The 20,004-nt window shown below is 44.0% G+C and overlaps 2 protein-coding genes across 3 annotated transcripts; one reads left to right on the top strand and one right to left on the bottom strand.

Annotated features, from left to right (window-relative positions):
* On the bottom strand, window positions 1-1,087 carry LOC103602516 (zinc finger protein with KRAB and SCAN domains 5-like). Its single transcript, XM_008586927.1, has 2 exons — window positions 249-1,087; window positions 1-122 (listed from the first exon to the last, which is right to left on the bottom strand). The coding sequence occupies exons 1-2, from the start codon at window positions 660-662 to the stop codon at window positions 51-53; spliced, it is 486 nt and encodes a 161-aa protein (XP_008585149.1). The 5' UTR covers window positions 663-1,087; the 3' UTR covers window positions 1-50.
* A 7,544-nt stretch (window positions 1,088-8,631) lies between these two features.
* ZNF394 (zinc finger protein 394) lies at window positions 8,632-19,641 on the top strand. 2 transcript variants are annotated; one of them, XM_008586923.1, is made up of 3 exons: window positions 8,632-9,140; window positions 13,694-13,820; window positions 18,567-19,641. In XM_008586923.1, exons 1-3 carry the CDS (start codon window positions 8,787-8,789, stop codon window positions 19,634-19,636), a joined length of 1,551 nt encoding a protein of 516 aa, XP_008585145.1. In that variant the 5' UTR covers window positions 8,632-8,786; the 3' UTR covers window positions 19,637-19,641. The 2 variants fall into 2 exon arrangements, with proteins under 2 accessions (XP_008585145.1, XP_008585143.1); XM_008586921.1 differs by having other exon boundaries at window positions 8,633-9,182.
* Window positions 19,642-20,004: the final 363 nt, after the last annotated feature.

The following is a 20,004-nucleotide window of genomic DNA, read 5'->3' as shown; positions in this document are numbered from 1 at the left end:
GTCACTCAAAAAATAAATATAGTAATTTTAAAAATAAATAAAATCGCAGATTATCTTCTACAGGTTAACACACTGGATATTGCTTCTCTTTGCAGGAGCGGCAGGAAATCTTCATAGTGTACCTAATCCCAGGAGAACAAAAGAATATGAATGAAGCACCAGAGGGCTAAGAATCTCACCCCTGCTCAGCAGCTCCTTAACTCTCTCCTCTCCTTCCTCATTGCTCAAAGATCTCCTCTTTGACTTACCTGTTGTCTCCGTTCCTCAAGTTCTCTCTGTATATTTTCTATCACAGCCACCGCCTCTTCTCCGCTTTCTGGGTGACGTTCTCTCACCCAGGCCTGGAACTCTTCAGGCAATATGGTTAGGAATTGCTCCAACACCAGCAGCTCCAAGATCTGCTCCTTGGTGTGCAGCTCTGGCCGCAGCCACTCACAGCAGAGCACCCGGAGTTGGCTGAGAGCCTCCCGGGGTCCTGAAGCCTCATGGTACTGGAAGTGCCTGAAGCGCTGGTAAAAAGTCTCAAACGTTGGCGGATTGTACTCCTGCATCCACGTGCAGTCTTCTTCTTCCACCTTCACTATTAGAAGGTCTTCCTGCCCCTGTGAAGTATCAGCTGGAGGGTCTAAGTCTATAACTTCCCGGGATTCTGTCATTATCATTCCAGCTCAGAGAGAAGTCTCTCAAGGCGGGCTGTGTTGCACTAACCCAATTTGTTTTCTGCTCTTTAAGAACTTCTGAAGGATGCTTTCAGTAGTGTACAACCTACTAATACATTGGGAATCATTATTAGCAAAGAGAGATGGCAAAGAGGTCATCTATACTAAAGAAGACTACTCAATAAAATAATTTACTTAGAAACCATGGACTACAAGGTAGCCATCGCTCCACCTATAAAATGATTACTAATAGAAAATATCTCAAACATTTAAAAAATGCAATGGAGAGCCATGGAAATCTAACATCAGGCCCAAACTAAAGCACACTTTAAGAGGTGAAGAATTTCACGTTTCATATAAAAAATGAGAGACTTACTAACTACTCCAGACGCAGCCTCTCCTTCTCCCTACCATAAGTCAGAATAGGGGTGAAAAACGTTACAACAGTCGAAACTGCTCCTGCCCTTCAAGCCACATGAGCTTGACAGATCAACGGGAGACTTCATCAGTCCCGAAGACAAGGACCGTTATAGGTACAGATTTGGACCATGATTCCCCGGAATCGCCCCTGACCCCGAGTCAGGAAACCGGCCCGGTCAAGGTTAGGGACCCCCGTCCGGATACAAAGCCCAAACCCTCCCCTCAAGGCCCCAGTCCCGGGGAGCTCTCCTGGATGATCAAGCTCCCCGCAGAGAAGGCTACGGAGATGGGGTTCTTAAAAACGAAGAGAAAACCGAGGCGGACACTTCCCAACACCTCCCTGCCGGAAGTAAGCAAGTCCGGGTTTTCCCTGTCCAACGGGGTTCAGCCATAATCCCACCCACCAGAGTACTTCCGAGTCCTCTCTAGGAATCCCGGAAGTCCTCGCCTCGCCGCAGGCTGGAGCTGCCGGCGCCAGGCCCCGCCCCCGCGGGCTGCGGACCAACCGGCGGGGAGCTGGGGCGCAGGCCAGGGTCCCTGTCCACCTCCATAACCCGGCTGTCCCCAGGACCCCGAAGCCGCAGGTACAGCGTCATTAGAGCGAGGAAGACGACGTAGCCATCCTCTGTCCCACTCTAAAGCCTTTGAGATATGTAAATTCTTCTTCTTCTTTTTTTTTTTTTTTTTTTTTTCCATGACCGTTATGGGGATCATAGCCCTTGGCTTGGTGTCGCCCACACCACACGCTCAGCCAGTGAGTGAACCGGCCATTCCTATATAGGATCAGAACCTGTGGCTTTGGAGCGCCCCTGCACTGCCAGCACCGCACTCTCCTGAGTGAGCCACGGGGCTACCCGAGATATGTAAATTCTGATAAAGGTAATGATTTTTCTGGTTAACACAATATCAGAACAGGCAGTGAGACTTGAGGTTGCCAGCTTCAATCCACTAAGGTGATAGATGAGAAATCTGAAGTCAGACAAACGAAGCAACCAGAACAAGGACCAGGTCTCCTCATTCTGGAGCTGCTGCCTGCATAGACAGAGAGGACCTGCTCGCTGTGTGCACCTGCCTGTGATTTTATTTATTTGTTTATTTATTTAGTCTTTTTTTTTTCTTTTTTTGTGACTGGTAAGGGGATCACAACCCTTGGCTTGGTGTCACCCACACCGCGCTCAGCGAGTGAATGCACCACCATTCCTATATAGGATCTGAAACCGCGGTGGGAGCGCCACTGCTCTCCCAGAGCCACACTCTCCCAAGTGAGCCACGGGTTGGTTGGCCACCTGCCTGTGATTTTACAGATGACAGCTAGAAGCAGAACCAGGCACAGAGCCCAGGGGGGCTGGCTGGTCCTCAGTTGACGTTCTTCCACTACACTGTGCTGGCCTTGCAAGTCCTGTTCCTTTACTTTATTTAGTGAAGTTTTTGTTTCATTTAATTTTATATTTTTCTGTAGTGCATGCCCCAAACAATACCATAAGTAAATGATTGCAAAGTGGGTAATATTTTCACATGGGAACAATGATAAAATCAGGGGGTTATTTCTCATCAAGAACGGCGGCTCTCTTTGCAGCTTCGGTCTCGCGGGCCTATCAGAAGGCGGCAGGGCAGGGAGGTGTGTCCACGGGTGCCGGGCGGGAAGGCAGTGCGTGGGGGATGCCGCGGGCTTCCTTGCTGAGGGCGATGGGGAGGACGGCCAGCATCCCCACAAGACAGGGGCGTTCTTTACGCGGGACTTCCCCAGCCAGGGAGGTTCCATCCTTAAGAATTTCTCATTTTTGTATCGTGCCTCACAGTTTTCCAAGCCCTTCGTCGTTTACAAAGCTGTTGGACAGACAGAACATTTACTATCGACATTGCACACTGCTGTAGAATTGCAGCATCTGCAAACAGATGAGAAGGTACTTAGAAGTTAAAGGTCTCTTTTCAGGGCGCCTAAAATCATGCATTGTAGGTAGATTTTTATCTAGGACCAAACCTCTGGTGAATGTCTGCGTTGTATATTTTGTGTGTTAGCGAGTTGGTATTTAAAAATAAAAATAGAAGAATCGATAGGGAGAGGTGTAGTATAGAATTTTGCGGCTATGGCTTAATTTTACTGCTCTTATTGAATTAGCTTTGTTGTTTACTATATATAAAAGTTACCTAAGGTGAATATCCATTTTTTCTAACTTACCACCATTTAAGTGACTTACAAATGCCCTGTATATTTTAATAATTTCACTTATTTCTTAAAGAAATAGAGAGCTAAGTATGACTAGTTTCTTATTAGCCTACCAAGATATATTCCACGAATTTATTTATTTATTTATTTATTTTAAGATGACCGGTAAGGGGATCTCAACCCTTGACTTGGTGTTGTCAGCACCACGCTCAGCCAGTGAGACAACCAGCCATCCCTATATAGGGTCCAAACCTGTGGCCTTGGTGTTATCAGCACCGCACTCTCCCGAGTGAGCCACGGGCGGCCCTTATTCCACGAATATTCAAGCAGATGTTATGTTTTATATGTAAATGACAGCACAATTTACGTCCTTTCTCGACCTTACTATTTTTTAAGTAATAAATCTTGGAGATTGTTCCATATTGGTACATAAAGAGTTTTCTCATTCTTCTCACTGTCTGAATAGTATAGCATTATTCGAATATACTGTACTGTACTCTATTTAATGCTTTCTGGTCAGCATTTAGGTTGTCTTCATTTCTTTCCTATAATAAGCAATGCTCCACTATATAAATATCCGTGTATATATTGTCATTTTAGACATGTGCAAGTATAACTGTAGGATATATTCTTAGAAGAGAAATTGATGTGTCAAAAGGTAAGATAAGGCTGGCCAATTAGCTCAGCTGATTAGAACGTGGCTTTGAGATGCCAATGTCAAGGATCCCTGTACTGGCCAACTGCCAAAAAAGATATATTTATTTTTTCAGATATATATACATGTATCTCACAGAACTCACTGAAAGCTTGTTGTACTCATATGTACTTATACTCATATATATGTATGTGTCTATATATATCTGATTTGATTAGATGAATGCCCTAGATAACATAAGGACACCTAGAGAGTTTAAGTACAAATGTGTAGTGACACTGTTGTGAGGCTGCCACATGGAAAAGGAACCAGAATACCCAATTGAGAATTTAAAAGGGGGGGGGGTTATTGGCCAGCCAGCAACTGTCCCTCCAAGAAAGTCTTGGAAGGGGCCAGCCCCGTGGCTCACTTGGGAGGGTGCAGTACGCTGCAGGTTCAGATCCTATATAGGGATGGCCAGTGCACTCACTGGCTAAGTGTGGTGCGGACAACACCAAGCCAAGGGTTGTGATCCCCTAACCTGTCAAAAAAAAAAAAAAAAGTCTTGGAAGGAAGCAGCCCTGAGTTTAAGGAGCCTTTTAAAAGGCACATTTTTACATTAGTCACGCAGTTAAAATTATCAAATAGTCACACACTTATAGTTATCATATAGTTACACATACCCTCCTGGCGTGAGGAAGGGATTTGGCGAGGCCTAGCGCAAGCTGATAACAGAAGCTGAAAGAAGCCAGTTAATCTCTCAGGGGCGTGAGGAAGGGGTTTGGGGAAGCCTAGCGCAAGCTGATAACAGAAGCTGAAACCAGCTCATTAATCACTCAGGGGCAGCTTGGGTGGGGAACATCAAACAAAATTCAAACTTCTCTAAGCGCGGGCTAATATTTAGCTTTTATTTCTATCAACAGGGGGGCTAAAGAACTGAGGGGGACTTTTAAACAACAACATTTTTAAGCAATTCAATCTACCTTGTTACACAGCAAGCAGTTTCACAGAAGCGAATTGCATATGTTATGAAAGTAGGGGTCACCCTATCTCAACACTTTATGTTTCTCTTCTCTGCCCAAGTATGTCCAGCAATGCAAGACTGCTTTCCAACAACTCTGACTGGGGCAAGTCTTCATGTCTCACCCCCCAGGTGACAACATTTGCACCCAGGGTAACAATATATTTTTATCCTCTGAGGTTCATATTTGGAAGACTTCACTAGGTATCCCTCTTGACCTTGGCTGAATGTTTCCTCTATGTCACATTTTCAGGAATTCAAAGAATTAATACTATCATGTGAGGAAATGCTCTACCAACCTAGTTGAAAGGAAGGACACATGTATTGCAAAGTTTGGGAGTGCCCAAGACCATTCTCACTTCTGACACCAACTGGTGCCCAGGACTACACTCATGTTTGATAAGTTGCTAGAAGTACTCACAGAACTCACTGAAAGCTGGTATACTGATGCTTATGGTTTATTATAGCAAAATTATACAAATTAAAATCAGCTAAGAGAAGAGGTATGTAGAATAGGATCTTGGAGAATTCCAAGCTTGGAGCCTCCAGTTGTTCTCTCCCAGTGGGGTGGTGCAGACAGTGCTAAAATCACCCAGCAATCACCAGGGATGCTCATCTGAGCCTTGATGTGCAAACTTTTTATTGGGACTCAGACGTGTAGATATGGTTTATCACCCACATGGCTGACCTTAGTCTCTAGCCACTCCAGAGGTCAAGGTGATACCCCACCACCTAAGGCACCACACCATAAATTATATCATTAACATAGACTGTCTGCCATGGCCCAAGAACCCAGGGTAGACAAAGACACTCTTATCAAGCAGGATATTCCTTGTGCTTAGAGATTATCTCCCAGTAGCCAAGGGCAAAGACCAAACTTATCACTGGGCAAAGTTAATCCTTTACTACACAAATGTGTTCTAAGCTTTTTTATTTCTTTTCCCACTGGTAATCTTAATAGACAATTATTTATGACTGTACAAAAATTTGTGAGCTATGGACAGTAGCTAAAGTAGCATTTTGAGACTCCATCCATAGAAGATATTTTTATATCTAGTTGTTAAAGTAAACATGCCTGAGATTGGTCTTAGACACATATACGTGTTCATTGTGAAATAAATGATGTTTGGTTTGTGGGGTCTTTGACCCTAGCTGTGACTTTCAACCATTTCCATCTCTGGTTTCTTACTGCTCCTACCATGTCCCCTTAACATCTCTTCCTACACATATCTCCCCAAACCAACAGACTATTATTGAGAAACTACTGTATTCCAGATATTGTTTTAGGTGCTGAACCTAGTTACCCAGAGATGGCTGTTTTTTGGATAAGGTGCCTTTCAATAGCCCTTAAATGACTTCTTAAAAGCCATATCTCAACCTTTTGGCAAAACAAAAGTCTAGGTCTTCTAACTTCTAGTCCAGCATTCTCTGCACTAAGTCTCTCAAAGTTGTGTTAAATAAATCGCCAAGGGCCTGGCAGGTGGCTCACTTGGGAGAGCATTATGCTGGTAACACGAAGGTCAAGGGTTTGGATCCCTTTACTGGCCAGCAGCCAAAATAAATCTCCAAGTTGTCCATAAGGTAAGGACTTGGAATAAAAACTTTAAACCAATATAGGGATAGAGAGTTAGGTATCGTTATCCTGTTCCAGTACCACCTCTGCCACTTACTAGCTATGTAAACTTTGGGTAAATTATTTATTTTCTCTGGGTTTCATTTAATGGCCCAAACCCAGACGGTTGTCAAGAGGATTGAGATATAGCCTTTCAGCGTTCTTAGCACATAATAAGTGCTCAATAAATGTTGGCTTTTATTATGAATCATACTATCCAGGAGATAATGGGCAAAGACTGAGAAGTAGAAAGTTGAGAAGGCTGGGGAGTTTTCCTGTGAGCATTCTTTGGGGTAGTAAGTGTAAGGATACCGTGGGCACTCAAGCGGAGGGGGTGGGGGGAGGCACTCCCTGGTAATATGGCGCCCTTCCGGGTTCTTCTCGCAGTAAAAGCCCGCTGGCGCCAAACCTCAACCAGTCACAGGTGAAGGCTCACCGCCCAGCCCCGTCCAATCAGCTATCGCCCCGTCCCCCCCCCCCCCCTTTCTAAACCCGGACCACAGCTCCCTATAAATATATGCGCAGTCCTTGAATAAAGTGGAACTTCTCTGGTGAACTGTCATCCCGGGTCTTGCGTGCTTCCTTCATCCGTCCCCCCTTTCAGTAAGAATTGGTGGCTGCTCTCCGTTCTAACTCCTTTTGCACTAGAATATTCCCTCCCACTTGCCCTTTTAGAACCTAGATACTTCTCAGAAATTTATATAACAAACCTATATAGTGCATATTGTTATGGGTTGAATTGTGTCCCCCCAAAATTCATATGTTGAAGTCCTAATACCCAGCAAGTCAGAAAGTGATCTTTCTTGGAGATAGGATCTTTACCAAGTTAAAATGAGGTCATTAGGGTGGGCCCTAATCCATTATGACGGGTGTCTGTATAGAAAGGGGAAATTTGGAGACAGACCATGCACACAAGGAGAATGCCTTGTGAAGATGAAGGCAGAGAATGGGGTAATGCTTCTATAAGCCAAGGAACACCAAAGATTGCCTGCAAACCACCAGAACTTAGGAGAGCAGCTTCAACAGATTCTCCCTTACAGCCCTCAGAAGGAACCAACCCTGTGGACATCTGGACCTTACACTTCTAGCTTCCAGAACTGAGACAATAAATTTCTGTTGTTTAAGCCACCCAGTTTGTGGTACTTTGTATGGCAGCATTAGCTGTTCCGTCCCCCCCCACCATGACCACTACCCTTTCCCCTTCACTTCATACAAGCACTATAAGGGAGGGCAGGGACAGAGTCCTATTCCTCCTTTATGGACTCAACAGCGATGGATGCCTGGGAAATATTTATTGGGCAGTTGATGACTGAAGGCACATTGTGTGCCATGCACTGTGCTAGGGAGGTGCTGTGGCATATATATCAACAAAACATAAAATTCGACTTGCTGCTTTTCTGGGAGCAGAAGCACAGAAGGTGGTCAGATACATTTCTTGAATGAATAAATGAATGAACGAATGAACCAGGCAGCTTTAGGCGAAAAAATTTTTAAGTTAATTAACACTGTAGCAGTGGAAAGCCCTTATTTTGGGAGTTTGAAATGGGAATGTTGGTCTTATCCATCACATCACCAGCAGCTTGATATCTGGCAAAGACACAATTTCTTTGAGCCTCAATTTATTAATTAACACTGTAGCAGTGGAAAGCCCTTATTTTGGGAGTTTGAAATGGGAATGTTGGTCTCATCCATCACATCACCAGCAGCTTGATATCTGGCAAAGACACAATTTCTTTGAGCCTCAATTTCCTCATCTTTGTTAGGATCAAAGGCAATAACATCTGATGTACATGGTAGCACTTAGTCTAAAAAAAATTTTTTTTTTCTTCCGACACTGAATGTTCCCCGCGCCGGCGCTCGGCCACCCGCTCGGAAGCCCATTATTTTCCTGGGCTGCGGGAAGCCACCCAGGCCAAGGCGAGGAAGGTGTACTACCGAGATGCATCTCACTCCTCCGGGAAGCCTAGAGAGGCCACGGAAATGCTGGGGGCGGACCCTTCGGGGAGTCGGGGGCGCACTTCCGGCCTGGGATGTTTGTTTTTGTCACGTGACTAAGCGGCTTCTAGGAGGAATAACAGCCGAAGGGAGTGCGGGAGAGGGCCCGGGTGGGGTGGTGTTGGGACTGGACGGTGGCGCGTCCCCGCTGCGGGGAGGCCGGTGAGGTCTTTGGGGTTGCTGTCTTCTCGCCTGAAGGCAGGGTTCCGGGAAAGTCAGCGCATGCCGGAGGAAGGCGAGTTCGAGCTTGACCGCCCAGAGGCGCGGCAGTGACGCCGATGGCTGCGAGGTCCAGGGTTGCCGCGCCGCCCCTGCGTGAGGGGCTTTTGGTAGTGAAAATGGAGGAAGACTCCCCCGGAGGTCGGGAATCCGACCCGGCAGGCGACTGGCAAGATCCTGAAACTTGTAGACAGCGTTTTAGGCAGTTGCGTTACCAGCAGGTGTCCGGACCGGAAGAGGCGCTGAGCCGGCTCAGGGAACTTTGTGGTCGGTGGCTGAGGCCTGAGGTGCACTCGAAGGAGCAGATCCTGGAGCTGCTGGTGCTGGAGCAGTTCCTGTCCATTCTGCCCGAGGAGTTCCAGGCCTGGGTTCGGGAGCACGCCCCGGAGAGCGGGGAGGAGGCTGTGGCCGTGGTAAGGGCTCTTCAGAGAGCGCTCGGTAGGACCTCACCCCAGGTGAGAAGTGAAAACCCTGTTCTGGGTGGTGGGAGTGGAGAGTAGATGTGTGTGTGTGGTGCTCCAAGTTTCGGACTTTTTTTCCCTTCCTTATTACATTTTGTGCGAACTGTAGGATGTGCATGTATTTTTTTTTTCCCTTTCCATCGGAAGCAGTGGCAAATATATCAGGCAGGAAATGACTCAAGAGTTATAGAGCTCAGCATAAAACCAACAGAGATTGCTGTTTACCCACTGTAAGATACCCTCTTGTCTTGCTATACACTTTGTGAAAGAAAGATATCAGGATGGAAAGTGGGCTCATGTCCGTAAACTTATGCTAGAACAGCAGTTGTCCGCCATTTGAATGTGAGGATCTCTTTTTGCGTTTTAACGGTTTGGCGACCCCCTCCTCCAACATTGATAGTGATTGTCCTCTTTTATTTTTCGGTCTACAAACATTACCTGGTGTTTCATGGAGAGTTTGTAGTTCAGCACTGGTGGGCTTTCAGCAAAAGCAAATTCGGTGTAGTTATAATTCATAGAATATTGTTGAACTTTAAATAAATCTTGCTTCACTGAGGGGCAACCAGTCTACCTAATTATGTACTTTTTGTTTCTTGTCATTTCATCCCATATAGCTGCTGCTGGACCTAACAAAGCTAACTAGTTTTAGTCATCAAAAACATACTGTGCGGTAGTAGAGAGAATCAAATATTTAGTGATGTGGTATTAAGACAGCAGAAATGTGGGATCTTGGTTCATTGCTGTGTCAGTTATTCAGGCTTTTCATTGATAACCTTTCATACTTCTGCATATAACCCCATATCATTTCTTCACTAAAAACAAAAATTTGAAACGGCATTTTATTGTGTTTGTATAAACTCCATTAAACAGCTGATCAAAGTTCTCCAACTTTGGTTTTAAATGTGGGAAGAAGGGAATGTCATTGGCATAAGAAATAGATTGACTTTATCACACAACCGTACGTTTTTCAGTCCCAAGCACTGAGGAATCCCAGTACTTTGTTTGCAAAGCATTTCTCTGAAGATTCCCTGTGTCTCTTATGTAGTTTCTAAACACTGACCGAGTTGAAAATGTGTTCATTTGTGTCACTGCTGCATGCTTTTAGGTTTCGTTTTAATTATCTTTAATTGTCCACGGTGTATAGGCCAAAGTCATTAATGTTTGGTATTAGCATATGCTTTTTTGCAGCAATTTAAGACAAATAATGTTGTAGTTAAGAAAGACCTTAGTGATGCCATCGTCTCTTACTTTAAAGATGAATATGAAGCACAGAAAGATTTAAAGTCATACAACTACTTAAGATAGGAAATACACTGATCTGGGAGTTAGGAGATCCAGGTTTCAGTAGCATATGGGCCTCTTCCAGCCTTATGTTCTAGTTTCCTTGGGCCTCTGTTTCCTCATCTGTAAAATGATATCATTCAGTGAAATAACAGCAGAGGGGCAGCCTGTACCTTTGATTTCTGGTTTACTGCTCTATTTCTGCATACATCTTATTTATAGTCCTAGTAATTTTTGATTTTGCAGATATTCAAATAGAGAAGTATGCATGGCCCTCCAAAAGAGTACTTGGAAAAACAGGGTAATATTCTCGAAGACTCTCCATTGCAGGTTTTGAAATAGAATGTGGATGTGCTGTTTGTGAGACAATTCACAATTGTTGTCAGTGTGAAAAGTTAATCTTCCAACGTTTTCCAGGGGCTGGCCAGTTAGCTCATTTGTTCAGAGCACAGCCTTGTAACACCAAGGTCAAGGGTTTGGTTCCCCAGCCAGCTGCCAAAAAAAAAAAAAGAAAGAAAGAAAGAAAGAAACATTTTCCAGACCAAAAAAAAAAAAATAGCTGTTTCCTGTTTTAGTCATGTTCAAAGGCAGAGTTTCTCGATTTCTCAACCTTGGCAGTATTGACATTTGAACCAGATACTTTGTTACAGGGTACTGTCCTGTGCATGCAGGATGTTTAGCAGCATCCCTGGCCTCTACCCACTACTAGATGCTAGTCACCCCCACCACCACTTTTGACAACCAAAAGTGTCTCCATCACTGACAGATGTCTCCAGGGGTGCAAAATTACCCCCAGTTGAGAAACACCAATCTAAGACAGAATTTTGAATGTTTTGATCCTGCATTTGTGTCTGTGTTACAGTGGACACTCTTATCCCTGCCTGAACTGGGTCAGTCGCTCTCCTTCCATGGGGAGATATGAGGCCTCTGGTTAAACTCTTCAAGTAGGATGTTAGTCTACACTTAATTTGAAATGTATATCTCCTTTCCACAAACTTCCTTTAGCTATAATTACAAACTAATGGCTGGCCAGTGTCATTAAAAGCCCTGTTGGGAGAAAAAGGAATATTCATAGAGGATTTCTTGAAGGATATACAGTCCATCCTTCATTTTTTCTGAAAGTCCTGACATTTCTAAAATAAAAGGAGATAGGACTAGGAAGGGAAAGGTAAAGTATCAGAATAACCTAGAAGATTTTTTCACCTTGTCTAGGGTCCCATGGTGGTTAGTAAGTAGAAAACTAGAATTCAAACCCGCATGACTGTTTCCAGAGTCCATGCACTTAACCTCAGTGCCATTCTGCCTAGCAGGGAAAAGTCTGAGAGAAGCAATGGTGAGATTCAGGCAGGGTTGCCTTTTGGTTTTAACCTCATTGTTACTGTCATAGTCATCATCTAACTAGCAGCAAGGACAGGGTATAACTTAAGCTAGAACTACAGGCGGTGTGGCGTTAAGCCAAAGACTGAGGGAAGGTACACGTTGCTGAGGCCACTGGAAGCCCAAGGAGGAGGCCAGCCATCTCATTCCTCCTCACCTCATAGGAGGAGGGAGGAGCCCAGGAAGGTTTTTTGCATTTGTCACACTCTCTACAATCCCTGGTATCACATATCACACATTATAGTGAGTGTTGAGTCTTTTCTATGGATCTTAACATGATATAAGCAAGAGATGGTGGGTGATGGGCCTGGCTGTTTGAGGGAGAGAGGGAACCACTGAGAGATGGTATTTATATTCTCTTTTGAGATGGTCAGTCAGGTGTGGTCACAGAGCAGAAACAGGAGAGGCTCAAGAAAATAAAATTTATACTCATGGGTCCTGTAGATAGGCGGCACAGCATGCTATCCAGGGCCACATGGGAAAGGCATCAGGGTGGTCAGGAGATAGAAGACAGGAGTGAAGGGAGAGCATTAGGCCAGAGCCCTACCGAGGTTTCCGTGAGAAAGCAGGAAAGGGAAAGCAGGGCACGGCTAAGTGAACAGTTTAGGGCTGGCTGGTTTGAATAATTTTGCTGGGCTCTAAGCCATAGGGGTGGTCCCTAGTTGCCTGGTGCCTGGCCCTGGGATGAGTAAGGCAGAGGATCTCCTAGGGATAGGGGCCAGGGGCCAGATAGAGGAAGAGGGCTCTGGATTGGTAAATTTGCATAACAAAGGCTTGCTCCTGGCTGAGCCCTTTGCTTCCTCTAAGAATTGGCTATCTGGGAGGGGCAGTCTCTTCCCTAGACAGAAAGGTATTGGTTTTCTGTGGAGGTTTTTTGGTGGTTGGCCTGTATGGGGATCCAACAGAAAGGTTTTTAAAGATGTCAAAACATAATACATAGGAAGTAAAAAGCGTGCGCGCACGCACACACACACACACACACACACACACAATACAGTACAATACAGTGAGTGAGAGAGCTTTGGAGTCAGTTTGTGACCCATCACTGGAACCTGGACAGACATCTCCCTCACCCACACACACACAATACAGTACAATACAGTGAGCGAGAGAGCTTTGGAGTCAGTTTGTGACCCATCACTGGAACCTGGACAGACATCTCCCTCACCAGTTTTAGAACCTTTCCTTTTTAAAAATTGTGTCTTTAACCTCTGTGAATGGTCAACTGACATTTAAATAAGCCATCTCAGGGCTGGCCAGTTAGTTCAGTTGGTTAGAGCACAGTATTATAATACCAAGGTCGTCTGTTTGGATCCGCATACTGGCCAGCTGCAAAACAAAGCTGTCTCAGAAGATTATCTTGTTGGATAATTATCTTCTTGTGAAGTGGTCAAGGGAAGGGAAAGGCAGTTTCACTGAACTGCTGCTGTGGGAAAAGTACCTTGATCATCTTCAGATATTTGTATGTTTCACACAGGAGGAAACAGCATCTCAGCCAGCATTGGAACTTGGGACTTCCTGGTTATGTATTTATTTTTAATCTATATCAGGTTTTTGTTTTGACACATCACAGTGATATAACTCAAATATTTTGTTTGCTCCTATGTCAAATTAATGTAGCCAGTCCACAGAAAGGCTTTTCAGAATTACAGAAGAATGTCAGCTTCTGTCTTTGGTCTCTTCAAAACTCCCTGGTCAGTACCGCCTCTGGTAAAGACTCAGCAGTCGTGGTTGTTACTTGATTCTCAGTGCTTCCTCTTTTACTCTCTGGAGTCTGACCCCATCCTGAAACTAGTGGTAGCACTGTCCAGGGCCAGCAGGTACTGAATGCTGATCTGTTGTTACAGGTGTTGGTGACATTTGAAGACATGGCTAAGTCTCTAACCTGGGAGGAGTGGGAGCATCTGGATCCAGCTGAGAGGGACTTCTGCAGGGAGAGCGCGCAGAAGTACTGCAGGAGCACAGTCCCACCTAGTGAGTGCTTTTCACCCTGCTGGTTTATGGGGGTATGTATTTTGTGAATGGCTCGGTCCACTACAGTCCCTGAGCCAGTCCGCCATTCACATACACAGGCTGAGAGCCTTCACGTTTCTTTTGTGACCCAGGCAGGACCTTTCTGTTCTGTATTGCTAGGTGATAGATTCAGCTTTTTATTTTGGTTCATTTTTTTTTTTTTTTATTCCTTTTTGTCTTTTTTACTGACCGGTAACGGGATCGCAGCCCTCGGTGTCGCGCCCGTACCGGGGACCGGCAACGGGATCGCAACCCTCGGTGTTGCACCCGCAACACGCTCAGCCAGTGAGCGGGAACTGGTCTCCACATGGGATCCCAACCCTCAGCGGGAGCGACTCCGCACTCCCAAGCGGCGCACTCTCCAGTGCGCCACCGGGCCGGCCCTATTTTGGTTCATTTTTAATGTTTCATACATATTGAAAGGTATTTTTAAGAAAGATAAGGAGCACCTATGAAGCTACCACCCAGGTTTGTCAGACCTTAATATTTGGCTATATTGTCCCCCCCCCCCCCCCCCAATATCCTGATTATGGTATTTATCATTTTCATGCATATACATGTAGCCACAAACTGTATATTATTATTGTATAATACTTTCCACTCAACATTACATTTTTGAGATTTGTCCATGTTGATACATGTAGCTTTTTTTTAACACCTATATATTTCACTGTATGAATACTCCAAAATTCATTCATCCATTCTGTCGATAGGCATTTAGGCATCTAGTTTTTCTCCATTAAAGTGTTACACTGAACATTCCTGTATATTTCTCCCTGTGTGCGTATATAAGAGTTTCTGAAGAGAATATACTTAGAGATATATGCCCATCTTGCTGTCCAAAGAGCTCATAACCAATGTATAAACCTACCATCAGTAAGTGAGAATTTTTCTTTCTTCACATTCTCATCACATTTGGTGTCATTGGCTGGTTGCATGCTGTTTTCATGCAGTAGCCCGAGTGTTCCCTTTCAGATTTTGGGTCATGCCCCTGCTCTGTTCAGAACCTGCAGCAGCTCCCATCTCATGCAGGGTGAAAGCCTTGCTCGCCCACCCCCTGCTCTGCCCCTTGCCCACTCTGCTGTGACCACGCTGCCTTGCTGCTCCTGAACATGCTAGGTGTCCTGCCTCCTGGTCTTTGCACTAATTGATCCCTGCCTGTAATATTCTTCCTCCAGCTCACCATTTAGCCAACTCCCTGACTTGCTTCAGGTTGTTTCTCACATTGCTTCTTAATACTGCCATTTGCCTTCTGTGAAGTGATGACCACCCCCTCCTTGGAAGCCCCTCCTCCCACGCACTGCTAATCCCTCACTGTTCTAGGCTTTGACCATGGCATTTAGCACCATCTAATATCCTACCTTAATTTACTTCATGTTTATTGTCTGACCACCCCCTTCTAGAATGTAAACCACGTGGTGAGGGATTTTTGTCTGTTTCATTGATTAGTATATTCCAAGCACCTGGAATAGTGTCTAGCATACAGTAAGTGCTCAGTAAATACTTGGTGAATTAAGGAATTAATGGTATCTTGTTTTAACTTGCATCTCTCCAATTTCTACTAAGTTAAACATCTTTGCAGATATTTCTTGGGTATTCTGGCTTGCTTTTGTGTAACTTACCTGTTTGTATCCTTTGTTTCCCCTCCTTTATTCCATTGTCATTTTTTAAACAGCTTTGTGATAGTTCTTTAAATTTTTCATAATAATCCTTTGTTATTTTATTGATTATATATGTGGCTTGCCTTTTCACCGTGGCATCTTTTGTTATGTAGATTTTTTTTTGGCAGCTGGCTGGTATGTTTTGTAGAGTTTTAAATTATAACATGACAGTTCTTGAGAGCATTCATGGAAAGATTTGTATTCTTTTAATTTCATTTTTCCACGAACTTTTTGAAGTATTCTCATATAGTCAAATCTTTCAATCTTACTCTAATGGTTTGTGCTTTTTGAGTCTTAGGAAAATAGCAGGCCCTTCCCAATCCCAATTTCAATTTTGTAGAGGCAGCAACTTTAAAATCTTGTAGCTGTTTATTCAGGTATTTCATATTTCTAAGATGCTTATTCTACTATTTTTCCCCCCAATTTCAATTAGTATCTCTTAACTGCCTACTGAGGAAGAGGAAGAATTCTGTTCCTCCAATATGCACATATTTAAAAGTTTGTAATTCTCAGGGCAGGCCTGATGGCCAGTTCGCTCACTTGGGAGAGCATGGTGCTGACAACACCAAGCCAAGGGTTAAGATCCCCCTTACTGGTCATCTTTTAAAAAAAAAGAAAGAAATGTAAAACTCCTCTGGGTATGTTCAGATATATCAGATATGCTGTCAGTTTTACATATCCCCTTGGAGAGACCCTTCCTGAAGCTTCCTCTGTTCCAGTGTGAATGGGCTGCTTCTTCCCCAGGCCTATTCCACAGCTGTCATTAGGATGGCCCTTGGCCATAACTCTGGGAAATATAACATTCTAGGTTAGAAATAATTTTGAAGACAGTGGGTTTTCTAGCTAGTTTATCATGTTGCTATTGAGAAATCTGATGCCATTGTGGTATTTTATCCTTGGTGTTCGTATTGTTTATTTTTTATTTTCTGTATATTATGATGTTTTGATGTCTTAAACCCTTTCTGGTGAGAGAGAAACTACCCCTCCCAGGGCTAGCTAATTCTTAGAAATAACAAAGAGCTTAACCTTTGATGTATGCCTTTCATAGGCAAATTAACCCATCCTGAACCCCACCTTTCTCTGTCCCCTACACTCTAGGAGGCAACATTCCTCCACCTTCATCATCCCAGGGCCAGGTACCAGGCAACTAAGGACCACCTGTATGGCTTAGAGCCCTTTGAAATTATTCACACCAGCCAGCCCTAAACTGTTCACCCTGCCCTGCCTTGCCTTTCTTGCAGAAACTCCAATAAGGGTCATGGCTCAGGCTCTCCCCTCGCTACTGTCCCTTCTGCCTCCTGACCTCTGCTGGTGCTTTTCCATGTAGCCCTGGCATGCCTCCTGTTTCTAAGACCTGTGAGTATAGTAAACTTTGTTTTCCTGAGCCTCTCCTCAGTCTCCTCTTGTGGCTATACCTGACTGACCGTCGCATAAAAAGAATACAAAACAGTGCGTGATCTGTTTATTCTATGTAGAAGCATTTAGTATCTTTATTCTGGTAACATGAAATCTCACAATGGGTGTGGCTTAGTGTGAGAGGTTTTGGGTTTTTTTTTCATTGTTCTGAGTACTTGGCGACCCTTATAATATAGATGCTCATCTCTTTGAATTTGTGAGAAATATTTTATAGTATTCTTTTATCTATCTGTCTAACTATCTATTTGTTTATATCTGCACTTTTTCTGTTCCGTTTCTGCAGTTTCTTTTAGCTGGACGTTGGAACTCATGGACTGATCCTCCAAGGTTCTCTCTGCATGCCTCCCCCAGCACACAAACAAATTTTCCATTTCTTTGTCTTTTGTTTCACTTTCTAGGAGATTTTCTTAGCTTTATTTTCCAACCCTTATCCTAAAATATTTCTGCTATCATTTATGTTTTCATGAGCTTTTCTTATTCTTTAAACAGTCCTTTTCCTATAGGCTTCTTGTTTCCTGGATATAGTATCTTTATATTATAAGAATATTAATATAGGTTATTAGATTTTCATTTGTTTCATGTGGTACATGTTTCACCAGCATTTACATTGGAGGTTTCCCTGAAATATTGGTAAACTTTCACTTTCCATTTGTATTTAATAGTCAAACATGAGAATTCTGTCCGGAAACTCTGTGTAACAGGGTAAGACTTGTGGACTGGCGATATACGCTGTAGGGTCAGTCATCAGGTGTTGTTTGACTTGAGAATTCCCATATGTCAGTGTCTCGAGGTCTTTTGGCCTGGGCTGGTAAGTTCAACCATAGAGAGATTCATTCAACAAATATTTCTGGAGTGTCTGCAGTAAGCCAGGTGCTGTTCTCGGTGCTGGAGATAGAATTGTGAATAAAGCCTATGAACGGACTAAAAATCCCTGTCCTTTCTGCCTGGAGGATGTAAGCTTTAGGGCTAACAATTTGGGGCCTGAGCAGAGGAAAGTGCATTGAAGTTTCTACCAATTGTGTGTCAGTTTTCACTTGATTGCCCTTATTTGAGAGTGGTACCCTTCCCCTGTTAGATGTCCATGATCCAGGATTTATCTAGTGCAGCCTTCCTGAAGAGTAAATTGCAAAAATTCCAGCTATTGGGGGATGGAATCTGGTGGCTTGACTGTTCCTTTATTTTATAGACTTTCACCAAGTCCTAGATTGATCTTCCACCCAGAACCTGCCTGCAGACACTGAAGGCACTGGCTGTGTCTATTATAACTCATTATGCAAATAGGATTTCTCTTGTTAAACCATCCCTCATTTATGGGCTAAGGACTATATGGCCTTTCTTGACACCCCTTCCAAATTGACCTCTTCTAGTATAGTGACTTCCAAGCAGTGGAGGGGGCAGGGGCAAAAAGAGATGGGTTGGTGGGAATAGGCACATGTATAGAAGGAAAGGAGCAGGGTTTGTGCTGGTCAGTGTGAGCACCTCTGGAAATTTCATTAAAATAATTTAACTTCAGATGTAATTTAATGGAGAATATTTAAAGGGGGGTTTGGGGTTGTCTTTCTGCTAGCACTTGCTTATTTCGTTATTGCGTAGGGATGACATGGCAGCAATTTTTATTTTAATGTTTCAGGTTTGGAAAACAGAGTAGAGAACAAAGAGTTGATTCCAAAGCAAGAAATTTTAGAAGAAGCAGAGCCACAGGGCTGGCTACAAGAAGTGTCCCAAGGGAAGGCCCCCCTGTTTTCCGAGTGTGGCGATATTTATGAGGACAGAGTAGAAAAGCAGCCAAGAAACCCCTCCTTGATGAAATTTGAAAATTCTCCTGAAGAGCAAGGCCCCACTGGTGTCTCAGATCTCAAGAAGGAGGGTTCCACCGAAGAGGCAGACTCTAAAAATAACGAATTTTGGAGCAGTGCCAAAAGTTCCAACTTTGTTCTTTGTCAGCACATCCAGACAACAAAGAAGCCCACTGACAGCGATGACCATGGGAACAAATGCAGACAGAGTTTAGATACGGTGAGACCTCACAAGGCTGTTGGCAGTGGAGATAATTTCCATAGTGCTGGCCTTTTCGAGACCCAGAGGCAGTTCTGTGAAGAAAGACCTTATAAATGTGATAACTGTGAGAAGAGATTCAAACAGCGGTCTGACCTCTTTAAACACCAGAGAATCCACACAGGCGAGAAGCCCTATGCGTGCCAAGCATGTGGGAAGAGCTTCAGTCAGAGTGCTGCCCTGATTAAACACCAGAGGACACATACAGGTGAGAAGCCATACATGTGTCTGAAATGCGGGGAATGCTTCAGACAGAGTTCACATCTAAATCGGCATCAAAGAACCCACAGCAGAGAGAAATACTATAAATGTGAGGAGTGTGGGGAAACCTGCCATATTTCCAACCTTTTTAGACATCAGAGACTACACAAAGGGGAGAGACCCTATAAATGTGAGGAATGTGAGAAGAGCTTCAAACAGCGCTCTGACCTTTTCAAACATCATAGAATCCACACTGGGGAGAAGCCTTACGGATGCTCTGTCTGTGGAAAAAGCTTCAGTCAAAGTGCAACCCTCATTAAACACCAGAGAACTCACACTGGGGAAAAACCTTACAAGTGTCTTGAATGTGGGGAAAGCTTTAGACAAAGTACACACCTTATCCGACACCAAAGAATCCATCAGAATAAACTCTCATCATTTTGATATGCTCATGTGTGACCCGTGTGTTTATTTCATTGTCCAGAAATTACATTCTTTGGCATTTGGGGTATTTCAGTCAATCACGGATCATATTTCCTCACCATCCCCCATGAGATAGGTTCTGTCTGACTTGAGGCTCAGCACATACTTTGATAGAGTATTCAGTGAAGGACGAGTGAAGTAGGAAACCCTCCAGAACATGAGCTGGTGCCGTGTAGGAGACCTCTGATGATAAGAGCAAGGGCTGACATGTGACAGAATTCTGTCCTTGTCATCTTCACTGTTCCTACCTCTGTCTTTGGACCAAATCTGATACACTTCAATTACTTCCCTAAGAATTATTTTATTCACTCAATTGTTTTTCTGATGAT

This window comes from Galeopterus variegatus, unplaced genomic scaffold (assembly GCF_000696425.1).
Source record: "Galeopterus variegatus unplaced genomic scaffold, G_variegatus-3.0.2 Scaffold4181, whole genome shotgun sequence".
NCBI lineage: Eukaryota > Metazoa > Chordata > Mammalia > Dermoptera > Cynocephalidae > Galeopterus > Galeopterus variegatus.
This window is presented reverse-complemented; position numbering and strand designations above follow the sequence as displayed.

What these genes read in the sequence shown, in the direction of transcription:
- LOC103602516 (XM_008586927.1), bottom strand. Translation starts at nt 662, where the DNA reads ATGATAATGACAGAATCCCGGGAAGTTATAGACTTAGACCCTCCAGCT. An exon ending in TTGAGGAACGGAGACAACAG is followed by an intron (nt 123 to 248) that starts GTAAGTCAAAGA and finishes TCCTGGGATTAG; the next exon opens with GTACACTATGAAGATTTCCT.
- ZNF394 (XM_008586921.1), top strand. Translation starts at nt 8,787, where the DNA reads ATGGCTGCGAGGTCCAGGGTTGCCGCGCCGCCCCTGCGTGAGGGGCTT. An exon ending in TCGGTAGGACCTCACCCCAG is followed by an intron (nt 9,183 to 13,693) that starts GTGAGAAGTGAA and finishes CTGTTGTTACAG; the next exon opens with GTGTTGGTGACATTTGAAGA. An exon ending in CAGGAGCACAGTCCCACCTA is followed by an intron (nt 13,821 to 18,566) that starts GTGAGTGCTTTT and finishes TTAATGTTTCAG; the next exon opens with GTTTGGAAAACAGAGTAGAG.